The sequence below is a fragment of the Alosa alosa genome, chromosome 4 (assembly GCF_017589495.1).
Source record: "Alosa alosa isolate M-15738 ecotype Scorff River chromosome 4, AALO_Geno_1.1, whole genome shotgun sequence".
Taxonomy (NCBI): domain Eukaryota; kingdom Metazoa; phylum Chordata; class Actinopteri; order Clupeiformes; family Clupeidae; genus Alosa; species Alosa alosa.
This window is the reverse complement of record NC_063192.1, coordinates 1,459,378-1,472,454: the sequence shown is the minus strand read 5'-3', so window position 1 is coordinate 1,472,454 and position 13,077 is coordinate 1,459,378. Positions and strand designations below refer to the sequence as shown.

Below are 13,077 nucleotides of genomic sequence, written 5' to 3'. Positions count from 1 at the left end.
AAGGTGAAATTTAGGCCTTAGGGTTTGGGACAGCCACCTCTCAATTGAAAGTACCCTAAACATGATGATTTTATACATATAAAGCTTGATGCTACCTCAAATATTGTTCTAGTTCTTAATAGATAATAAAAAGATCTTTATAAATATGTAACATTTTTCTGTATAAATGCTTTTTAAATTCATTTTTAGGGTCTGGGACAGCAATTTGCACGAATTCGGTAGAATCGCCCTGTTAAGCTAATGGTGTGCTTCTAACTTAGCCAAAATAGTCAACCCTCAACTTAGCCAAGGTTGATACATTGTGCATATAAAACATGACAGGGGAAAGAAAAAACATTTTTATATGATAAACAAATGGTTTGGTTTGTTCTGACAAGCAGCGTGTCAGGTTGAGTGCAGTGGCTGAGTTGAGGGGTGGGGCTATGTAGTCATAAAATTGACGGCTTTGCCGTCTACACAGCAAAAGTTAACTGGCGGTTTTAAAACATTGCACTTCGGAACCCGGTTACAAAAACTACCTAGCCTAGAAATCTAGACGCACCCTAGCGGCGGCAAATTAATTTGCTCAGCCTGTACATCTAGTATCAAACCATAGGGATTTCTATTGGCTGACGCCGTGGACGTCATCCAATCACAGCGCTCTATTTTGCTAGAGTCTCTTAAGGCGGGCTTAACAGGATGACGACAGTCCTGCGACGGTGAACAACAAGGAAGGTGGCTATGGCGAACGAAGAGCGGTTGTTTGAGTCGGCGTTGGCGTCAACTTTGGAGGAGCTGGACTTGTGCTTTTCTTTGAAAGTTGAGCAACACAATGCACTTAAGTCATTCCTTTCGAAGAAGGATGTATTTGCCGTTTTGCCGACCGGATACGGATATGGTCGTAGCGCTGGCCTATTGCATGCCTAGGCAGATTGAAAGACAATTCTCTCAATTCTCAAAGAAATTTTGTCACATTTCCAGTTGATTAGAACCTTTTGTACCCTGCAAAAACTGCTTATCTAACAAAATCTAACCAAGTGTTATTAATCTTATATCAAGATAAAAAAAACTAGTTGGTATTGTTTTCAGTATAAAGAGACTTACCTAGCTTTCTTTGAAAAACATTTGACTTAATTTAAAAGATTGACTTATTTTAAGACATCTCATCCTGAAAACAAGCAAATTTGTCTGCCAGTGCGTTAAGCAAGTTTGTCCTAAAAACAAGCAAATTTGTCTGCCAGTGCGTTGAGCAAATTTGTCTTGATAAGACTCCTTAAAATAAGTCAAAGTCTTCTTAAAAAAATGTTCAAATGTTCAAGTCAAAATGTTCTTTTGAGAGGGCGCTAGGTAAGTCTTTTCATACTAAAAACAATACCAAATAGATTTTTTAATCTTAATATAAGATTAACACTTGGTTAGAATTCAATTTTTGCAGTGTAATTTTACATTTTCTAGGGGTGCCGATAATTGTGGGCAATGTGTTTTTGTTAAAAAATATGTATTATTTTTTAGATATTCCTTTTTCTCAGAATAAATGTGCTTCCCTTGAAGGTTGGATTTTTCCTCATGGTCTTCATTGTGAGATTACAATAAATAATCAAAGGATGATTTCTTATACCTGTTTTTAGTCAACTTTAACTTTTACAACTTTAGTCAACCACGGGTGCCAATAATTCTGGAGGGTAGTGTTCGTTTTTGTCATCCCCAAAGGTCAAGACCTTTACAATACATTTCACTGTACTATGGTGATCTTAGAATCAGTTCTGTAGTACACATTAACTTTTGAAATGGTTTTAAAAACTGGACATGGTTTTTGTTGATGTTTTTTATCATGTTGCCATTATTAGGAGTTTTTCTAGCGAGCTTGACTTACTCCATGATGTTGACCTCTGAGAATGATATTAATGTTATAAATGAGCTTCACATGAATGAGCTTCACAAACTGAGAATGCCTCCACATGTTAAATCAAAGTGTACGTCATCAAGAACAAACCCTGAAAGTCTCAGGCTTTTGTCATTTTATGCACAATTGTTATGCTTAACCTCCACTAATGTCTATTTTTTCACATGCAAAAAGGCATCATAAGGTTAATATAACGTCTTTCATGAAATATGAAGTGTTGCCTGTTACTTACTTGTGTAAACTTTCCGGGAAGTGATCAGCGAGACCTGGCGAGACTGCCACCTAGTGATAGACCCACGAAAATGGCCTGGTTTTGACCTGACGTGCATGCGTCACTGATTCGACCCAAAGCGGCAACCGAGTTATGATAAAATGTCCAGATAAAATGTCTAGATTGTGCGTTTTCATGAATTTTCGATCGTCATATATTTAATTTCCATTAATCACAGAGTTCCCAAAATCACATATAAGGTGTGTTAGAGTGTCTAGTTTCGTAATTTAAAAAATTAATATTACGTTTTTGGCACTCAACGCATGGGAAGGAAAAACGTAATATTACGTTTTTGGCACTCAATGAGTTAACGTAGGCTATATGCATGACATTCAAACATTACTACGACAAATGACTGATACATGTGGCCTATAGTCTATTATTAATGGGAATTTAACTCAATGAAATCAAAACACATGGCATTTTCTTACGGATGATTATGATATAGCAGCATGTTGCTAGTACAAAGAGAATAATGCCCTCAGTTGGGAACACTGACATTTTAAATCAGAGGAAGACCGATTTTCCTTAGTGACTGACACTGGAATCTACAGAGATGCACAAAAACACACACAGACACACCTCTGGGATCCATAGTGCACAGACAACGTGAGCCCATCGAGAATCATCTGTCTGCTTGAAGGCACCTCCCTTGTTTGGGCAGAGTGCACAATCCACAGCTCGGGAGGGTGACTGCAGACAACGACGACACAGCCATTGGCCTTCAGGAATGTAAGGCACACCATAGCACTCCTGATGTACTGCCAGGTTGCACATGTCACAGAACAGTATGACATTACTGTTCTGGCATTCTCCATCATTGCAGATACAGCAAACAGCGTCCTCGTCAATCAGTGAACTGGGATCTCCCTTCAAGATGAACAGAAATGACAAGAGACAAGAGACATAAACATTGCAATGGCACCCTCATCATCAAGACAATATGCACTGAAATGACAAGGGCAGTTTAAAAAGTACAGACCAGCATATGAAAAATCAAATACTAGGGCTTGCTCAACATAATAAGATATATATATATATATATATATATATATATATATATATATAGTATGTAATAAATCAATTTTGACAGCAGAAATATGCAAACTCTACAATGAAATAGTAAATGTAAAAAAAATAACAGTTCAATAGAAATGTTTATTTAGGGCTGTGAGTGTAACCTGAAGCACCCCACTCTACCTGCCCTGTTCCAAACCAGCAACCTGTAGTGTAGCACCATAAGATTGGAAGGCAAGCATGCTAACAATATAAAACTCATGGGTGCCAGCATTTCTTAGCATCATCTCTTAAGGTTTCAAGAGTGAGGTTTACTTAACTTGGCTTGCAAGAGAAATGGGCCTCATTTCAATCAGGGCATCAGCCAGTAGAAAAGCATAGGCACACATTACACTGCACAGCATGTAATACTAGCCCTAATTCCCTAATTCATTTTTCTTATCTTAACAATACGTGTATAGCCACCGTCCTACCCCTACCCCATTTTAATTGTGCCATTGTTAGTGCATTGTTACACCCTAACTAGCCCTTCCCAGTCAGAGTGCTCCACGTGGTGCAAAGCTGTGAGACAACGCTTCACTCACTTTTGGTGCTGTCACTAACGACTAATCTTTCGAATAATTTTTCGATTAGTGGACTAATCTAAACGACTAATTTAAAAACAATCAAGTGTTTGTTATTTCGTTGTGTCCATTTTATTTTGAACTCAACTGAAGGCCCATAACATAAAATGTCACCTGTGCCATAAACAATAAAAATAACTTAAATGTTACCAAATAAAAAATTACAAATGTTAATATAAATAACTTAAAAGGGCTTTCACCTTAACCTTCACATCAATATCAGCCTACTTTAGTTAGAAGCTCTTTAAGTAAACTTCAAAAACATTATGTATTAACAATCTAAGCATAAGTATCTGCATTTCCAGTAGGCTATAGTATACCACATTGGTCAGAGTCTGGACTAGCCTACTACTTAGCTCCCATCGCTTAGCTCTGCCTAATAATGAATCTCGCTGAAAGCAGGCAGGCACGCAGCTATGCTGCTTACGTTTACACTTCCGTGCAAGGCGGGGTTTAAAACATTACTGCTAAAGTTTAAGTAGCCTGTTTAACATCCAAAGACAGTCATAGTAAGCTTACTTCTCAAGAGTTAATAAACAATACAGACTAGCTTTGAATGCTCTGGAGGCAAATTACAGTGAGCTGTTTGAGACGGGAGACCAAAAATAAATAGGCGGTCAATAGTAAAACGACACGTCCACTAAAAAAAATTCCGTCAACTAATATTCATGGTTGATTACGTCGACTAATCGCGGCAGCACTACTCGCTTTAGTTAAAAAAGATCTTCAATGGTCCATTCATATTTACCATGTTTCTCACCTTATTATGACTTTCAAAGTAGGACTCTTTTTCCAGCCTGTCCATCAAATATTCAAAGACTTCCTGAGGGATAGGTGTCACCCCATCACTACGACGTTTGTCATTCATGATATCCAGCCAGATATAATCCTCCTCGTCAATGTCATATTCTACCTCTTCATCCAGCTCTTCCAAAGATTTATCTATGTACCTGAGAAAGAGAGGTGAGACAGGACATTTGATAACATATCAGCAGTAATTTAGGTCAGGACTATAAGCAATCAGAGTTTATAACCTCAGAAGCTGTTTTGTTTTTTTCATAAATGACCTCTGGAAAATGCCCATGTCATTAGCACCAGATTTCAAATGTAGTTAAGCGTTTAAATAGGGGGGTGTCAGACACAAATTATATTTTGTTCACACATAGATCTAGAGCACCTGGACTGGTATTGTCAAATCAGTATGTTTGATCAAATCAACGCTGTGCAGATCTGGCTAAACGTAGGGCATGGAATTTTCTTCCTACAGATACAGGTCTTGTTATAATCTCTCTGTACACTTTCAAAGTTTACAATACTTCGGTTTGTCTGTAGAAACCCTCACCACACTACCACAGAAGTGTAATTATATTTTGAGCATTGTTAGTGGTATAAAATAGCAATGTGGCACCTTGCGGCACCTTGTCCCGCAATGTGCCACCTTGCCCTGTTAAGCCCACTATCACTGTAAGCCCATTCAGTGATAATGCAAATAGACAGTATTGCTCAAAACTCCAGCAATTAACGTCATTTTGCTTTCAATTAAAAGTTTGAAGTTGTTAACTACTGTAAATAGACTCTAGGTTTAGTTGTTTTTACTCCGGAGTTACACTTTAACCCGTCAGAACTCATCATGCTAATCTACGTTGTTTTCGGATCCATGAAGTAGAACCAACATTATCGTAATTTCCCGCAACAATAATGTGTCGAAGACATTGCGAAAATTCAGGTGTAATTTTAGGATGAACCTAAATTTCTGTACGGAACCATTAAATTTCACCCGAAAGCCGATTAGTGTATAATATCGGGGGGGGAGGGGGCAGGAAGTAAACTGAAATGACCATAGGCGTTTGTATGGAAGTGATTTCCTGTACAGTCCGTATCCATAGACCATAATCCACCCATTGACTTGCATTATAGATTATAAGTGTCAACATGACTTTGAGGAGGTATCTCTCTGACTATGATAGTTGTAGTAAAAATGTCAATGGTATTTATTTCAGAATAAGCATGACATCAATTTGTAAAAAAAGGTTAATATATGTATGTGTTTTTTGCCAATCATTTATTAAAAAATAAAAAATGAAAGGATAATATTTATTTATATATTTATTTATTTATTTATTTATTTATTTATATGTTTATAACGCATTGGTTCACAATACCAATTTCAATTGTTTGCCAGAAATTGCACAGCGCCTGCTTTAAAGGCCACTGTTCCCACCTAGTTTGGCCTATTATCAAATGTTTGACCTCTTTGGAAAGCTAAGACACTGTAGTTTCTTTGAAAACAATTAGAGATGCACCGATTGCAATTTTCTGGGCCGATACCGATTTTTCATAGAGTTTGACCTACCGAAACCGATTTTAGCCGATTCCGATTTCATTTCTTCTAACCATTTTACAGCACACACACAAATAGTTATTTTCTATCTTTTCTTTGATAGAACATGTTAATATAGACGTGTAATCAACTTATCAATGATGAAATGGCTGTTAAAAAAAATGTAACCGGTGAGCAGACAGATTCTTTTTCAAGTCTAACTTCAGATGCAGTATCAAATTATGGATTAAGTTAAGTTATGGAACACCCATTTTATGCTTCTCACATCCAATATCCAACTAAAGATTTAAGAACAATTTTCATGATACATTTGAACATACTACCATGTAACATATTTTCATATGCATTGATGAATTTATGGGAGGGCGAGGGAAAAGTGGTAGCAGCCTAGGCTATCACGCAAACACAGGGGAGAAGTGCTAATAGCGATTAGGTGCTCCACCATATGAAAACAGTGCAAGTCTGTTTTGCGGTGAAAAAATTAAATCCAAATTCCGGTTAAATGCATCAATTAGGCTATAGAAACGGTCACAGACGGCTGATTCAGTATTCAGAGCATCAGTTTTCTTCATTGTAGGCTACTATGTCAAAAGCAACTTTAACGTTTGTTTGCCTTTCTAATAGGCTATCATTTGTTCACTTTCACGACATCCACTTCTCAATCTGCTAGACTAGGGTATTTTAAGGCATAGCCCTAGTCTACGTGCAGTAAATAGTTAGAGTATTTTTTTTTAAGTGGAGTAGAACTACTAGGGCTACTGTATGTCGCTCCTTGTTGACATCTTATTATGCAGCCTAGCCTATGATCACTAAACTTTGATTATTTTTAATGTCGCAATCGTTTATCTCCGTTCAGCAGGCTTGTGGTTCAGCTGTGGGCACGCAATTAGCGGCAGTGACGGGCGGTGATGAGCGATGTTTTACGTTAGCCTAATGAAGTGACAGCTTAGTAAATTCCACGCCCAGTAGGCCAATGGTAAAGCACAGCGTTTGCTGCATAGAAAAACTCAGTAGCCTATTGGCGCTTTCTTTGTAGCCCTACATCCAGCCCTGAGTGTTGGCCTGGTTGCTAGCTTCTTCAAACTTTGCAAACTCAGCTGGGTGTTGTTACAATTGGCGGCGCGACGAGTGTATTTGACCGCATAAAATCGGGCATGTCTCAGACTGACCGGCCGGTCGCCGGTCATGGCCGATCACGTGAAAATCGGCCGATTCCGGTCACCAGCCGATCTATCGGTGCATCTCTAAAAACAATCAGAATAACTGTGTGATATATTGACAGTTACAGAGGCTAGAATATAGTTTTTTCTTTCTGCCGGATTACCAGCATCTCTGAACTGACCACATTTCAGCCCTCTAGGTCACTTGATATGACTTATAACACAACTGAGCGCCCTAGCACCAGGTCTTCTGAAGCTGTGTGCAAAAATAGATCAATATTGAATGAAAATATGAGTACTTTAGACCACTATTTTCCAAGGTATGCTCATGTGTGTTGTAAAATGCACTATGGAAACTCCCAATAGGACAAAATGCATACTGACAATCAAATGCTTACTGCATATGAACCCCTTTGTGTAAGAGCATAAACTTGGTCTCAAATGAAAGGTAACCTCCGGTAGACTCCATCATTCACAAATGGAAAAGAAGATGAGAGAAGCGTAAAGAAGAACACACATCAGTGCAGCTCAGTGCCTGGTTTCTTCCACACACGCCATTGGGAATTATGGCCAAATGGTTTAGTCCATGTTTTGTCCTTTACACTCTCATCTTCTCAAAGGAACTCTATATCTCATTCATAGTGACCATTGGGTCCTTGGTTACCTGTCTGACCAAGGCCCTTCGTCCTGGACTACTCAGTTAGGCTGAGCGGCCAGATCTAGGAAGACTGTTGGTTGTTCCAAACTTTTCCATTTGAGAATGATGGAGGCTACCGTGCTCTTAGGTAGTTCTAATGATGCAGAAATTTTCTTATACCCTTCCCCAGATCTGTATCTTCACAGCCCTGTCTTGCAGGTCTAAGGATAATTCTCTTGACTTTCTCGTGGCTTGGTTTTCACTTTGACATACATCAACTGTGAGACCTTATATAAAGAGATGTGTGTCTCTATAATCACTGATAATGTCCAGTGAATTCATTTAGGCACAGGTGGACTCCAATCAAGTTGTAGAAGCATCTGAAGGTCCATTGATAGAAGTAGGATGCACCAGAGTTCAATGGCAAGTGTCATAACAAAAGGTGTGAATACTTTATTTCAGTCTTTTATTTTTTATACATTTACAAAACACTCCAAACACTGTGTGTGTGTACACGTTTATGTTTATGTGTGTGGGTGTGTGTGTGTGTGCGTGCTTGTGTATTTGCCTGCGTATATGTGTGTTTGTGCATGTGCATGCGTACATATGTCTACTGTGTGAGTATGTGTCATACGTATGATTACTGTGAATGTATGTGTGTGTGTGTGTGTGTGTATCTGTTTATGCGCATGTGTGCACATGGAATGGGTTAACATGACCCCTGAAGGCAAACATACGGAAAAAATTGGTCATCCTAGGCCCTACGGTTCTAAAGATATTCACAGAAAACTGTGTCTGCCCTACACCTCCTTTTGGGGGTCCAGTACAGCGGGGGGGGCTACAGATCAAAACGAAAACCGATGGTTTCATGCTATCCATGTGGGGTTACATGCCCACCAAGTTTCGTGTACCCCGGTCTTTCAGTGTCCCGGGAATCCTTGTTGGTGTACGGTCACTAAATGTACACATAAATTATTTTATTGTAAGGCCCCCCATGAACGAAAGTTCACAAAACTTGGCATGCATTTGGAGGGTGTCATAATGATCCTACACTTTCAATTTAGGTACAGTTTGACCATGTCAGCCAGAGATATTGTGGTGAAAACCCTAATTTTTGCTTTTTAATTTTTAACTAGGTGGCGCTACACATGAAATAAGTGGTAATGGGATGGGTTGACATGCCCCCTTAAGACCAACATACAAAAAAGTGGACCTCCTAGGCCCTACGGTTCTCGAGATATTCACAGAAAACTGTCTCTGGCCACCTGGCCAGTTGGTGTATAGTAACATAAATTAATTTATTGTGTGGCCCCCATGAACGAATTACCTAAACTTGGCGTGCATTCAGAGGGTGTCATAATGATCCTACACTTCCAATTTCGTGCAGTTTTGACTATGTTAGGTCACAGATACCTGGGTCAATGACGGATAAGGTTTTTCAACTGGCCAAATGTAAAATTCTAAAAATAAGAATTTCTGTTCCAATTGTTCAAACATTAAGAATGTTGGGTATATGAAAATCCATATTAAAATTTCAAGTAATGTGATTTTAGTGTTTTTCATGAGAATGAATTGGTTTGACCCTAAAAAATGTCATGTGGTGCGACCATAGATTATCTTAAAATTAAATGTATTTCCTTAACATGCTTAAAAGTTTGTTTACAAGTTCTTAATAATATGAACTGTTTAGAAATAAAGTATTTACATTTCTTTACTTTTTGTGAATATTGGACTGATATTTTTGTTCTATACTGTCATTGTCACCTTATAAAATATATTTAGAACCCTTATTTGTCCTGTAAGTTTTATAAAACTGATGGAAAAGTCTGAAAAATAGCATTGACTTAAACATACTATATGACTGATTAATAATTTAACCACAGAAATTTTATTTTTCATTTTGAATTTAACACACAGTTATTGCTATTATTGGTTGCACCACATGACTCAAGGATCTCATATTGTTAAAAATATAAGTAGAGAGATTAATAAACTGTTATATTTTCATTTCATGAGGGTAATATAGTGCTTGCAAAGCAAAAAAAACAACAATTAAATAAAAAATAAAAGTTTTACACAAGTAAAAGATTTTTAAGTTGCTAATGATGTTGAATATGTCCATATATTGGTAAAGGTATAAAAAAGATAAGCTTTGTGAGGGCATTTGAAATATAGAAGGTGATGAAAACAAACACACATAGAAAGAAACCAATAAGTGTAGACAGCTTAAGGGAGAAAAGGAGGTAAAAGTGTGTGAGTGATCGAGGGGATAAACAGAAGAAATTCAGGATGTAAAGTGAATGGGATTTAGCAGATGATTTTAAGAGATGGGGCAGGAGAAGATATTAAGATAGACAAAAGTGCATGGTTGGATGGAAAGGAAGAGATAATAAAAGATAAAGAAATTAAAAGATAGACAGACAGACTAACAATGGCAGAATGAAAGCTTTTTTGAGTAAAAGAGTGAGACATAGAAGTTAGGCTAACTACATGGGGAGGCTAGAAGACAGACAGATGATGGATAAAGAAAGATAGATAGATAGTATTATAGATAGGTAGTGTGATAGATTGATAGTGTGATAGATGGCATGATTGTGCGATAGATAGTGATCTGTGATTGATAGTGTGTTAGTGGGATAGTTAGCATGATAGATATATTGTGATAGATACAGCGATGAAGAGAGTAATAGGCCTAGTGTTTAACAGATAGAGATAGAGAGAGAGAGTGAGTGTGTGTCTGTGTGTATGTGTGTAAGAGAGAGAGTTTGCACACACACACATACACAATGTGTGTGCGTGTGAGTGTGTGTGAGAGAGAAAGTGATACAGAAATGAAATGGGGAAGTTTTCAGAGCAAACAAACTTAAACAAAAAAAGATGATTAAACAAATCTGATGATGTTGCCCAATCATCACTAATAATATAACAAATAAAAACAAAAAAATAATGTGAAACAAAACAAAAATAATGGTAATGAAATCCTATATGACAGTGTTAACGTCCCTCACCGCCACATACATAGTGATAGCCTATTTTTATGATGTTGATAATAAGTGAAATATATCTTTCTTGCTGAACAGAACACAGTGGGAGGGATAAATGATCAATAAATGTACATTTACCAAAGTAACCTTACATGTAAAATGATTTTTATTTACATTTTTGTCATTATAATGTACTAAGAGTAAATGTAAACTTTTTTTTTTCTGAAATCTTTGAAAATGTACTCTGAATGTATAAAAATTGATTCCATATAACACTAAAATAAATTGCATAGGCATATAAATCCTAAATTAAATGTAAAACCACACAAAAAAGCATTTTGTAATAGTCGCACCACATGACATTTTCAACTTGAGATCAAATTTACAGGCACAAAATTGACCACCTACTCATAACAAACTTGATTCCTCTAAAAGGTCACTATTTCATTTCTAATCAAAAAATAAATTTGAACAAATAAATTCATTGTATTGTTGGTCATACCACATGACGTCCAAATTTGGCAACTTCTTGCCAGCTGTTATTTAAGCTATGTTTTTCCAAATATAAGAGATAATTACAAACTTGTTTGCTGCCCCAATGGGTGCCTGGCACACTAGTTTATGAATGCAACTTAAGATCTTTGAATTAATTTTAAAATAAAAGTCTCAAAATGGCAGTTTCTTGATGGTTGCACCAGATGATATTTGATTAAGTTGACATCTTCGGACAAAGTTTGTTTGTATAATAGGATGGATATAAAAACAAAAAATGCTGTCATTTTCTACAGAGCTACAAAACACTTTTGAAAAAATGCTAGATAGAGCAGAACGCACATTTGAATAGATTCAGTGTAATTTTAAAGAAGTTTCCCAAACAGCAGTCATGGTCGGACAGTCGCACCACATGATATTTTGATACTTCACATAAGAGAAAAAATAAAAATACCTAAAGATTTTTCCAAAGGTAAAGTGGTTACAAATATGGGAGTGCTCCCACATATATATGGTGTGTCTGCAGGCATTCAAACCTTTTATAAACTTAAAAAATGCTGTTGGACAGAAAATCTAGACGTCACGTCATTGACCCACCTGCGATTACAACACCTCATTTTTACTTTTTTGTGTTTAACTAGGTGGCGCTATTCATGAAATGAGTGGTTATGGAATGGGTTGACATGGCCCCTTGAGATCAACATACAAAAAAAAAATGGTCCTCCTAAACCTTACGGTTCTCAAGATATTCACAGAAAACTGTGTCTGCCCTACCCTCCTTTCGGGGGGTGCAGTCCAGCGGGGGGGCTACAGATCGAAACGAAAAACAATGGTTCCATGCTATCCATATGCCCACCAAGTTTCGTCTACCCCGGTCTTTCAGTGTCCCGGGAATCCTTGACGGAAAAAAAAGAAAAAAAATCGCTGCGGCGGTCATAATAAGTGCTCAGTGCCCATTAGGAGAGCTTTGCCCTGTGAATTGTTGGACTCTTTCTATCCCCTTGATGAAGAAGAGGTTTCTCTACTGCTTCAGCGAAGTCATCCAACAACATGCCCTTTGGAGCCTGTTCCATCAATTCTTCTGCAGTCTATCACACCTGCTGTTCTGCCAGCAATCATGCATGTGTTTAATACTTCACTCAGTTCTGGAATAGTTACTTCTTCTTTTAAACAGGCAAGGGTTATGTCTTGGCTAAAAAAAGTACACTTCATACAATTGATGAACTACAGATCTGTCTCCCTTCTTCCTTTCTTGTTGGCTTTGGAGGAAGTGTTCATCAAGCAAGTCTATGACTTCCTGTATCAGAACAATCTGCTAGATCGTATGCAGTCTGGTTTCAAGAGTGGTCATTATACTGAAATTGCTCTGTCTGTGACTGAAGCATTGAGAGTAGCTAATGTAACCTATGTTGTGTTTAACCTGCGTGGTTCAGCCCTGCACACGCCCGGACTCAAACCCGTAAACAGCAGCACCTCAAATTAGGAGTCTGCTCAGTCATCAGTATTAATTCTACTAGACTTACCGGCAGCCTTTGATACTGTAAACCAGTGATCCTCACTATTTCACAAGAGCCACATTGGCAGTGCAAAATCAAAAGGAGAGCCACTTTTACGACAACATACTAAGTCACCTTTGCAAATGTGCATTTCTACATATAAACATCCAAAAA

General features: G+C 37.6%; 1 protein-coding gene across 1 annotated transcript in view; it reads right to left on the bottom strand.

The window, feature by feature from the left end:
• The window catches only part of brpf1 (bromodomain and PHD finger containing, 1), a gene marked incomplete in the record, with an annotated part of 174,779 nt that overhangs the window by 100,911 nt on the left and 60,791 nt on the right, over positions 1 to 13,077 (bottom strand). Inside the window, 2 exon segments of the mRNA XM_048240776.1 lie at positions 2,736 to 3,023; positions 4,554 to 4,743. Of these exon segments, the coding sequence (XP_048096733.1) occupies positions 2,736 to 3,023; positions 4,554 to 4,743 (478 nt within the window).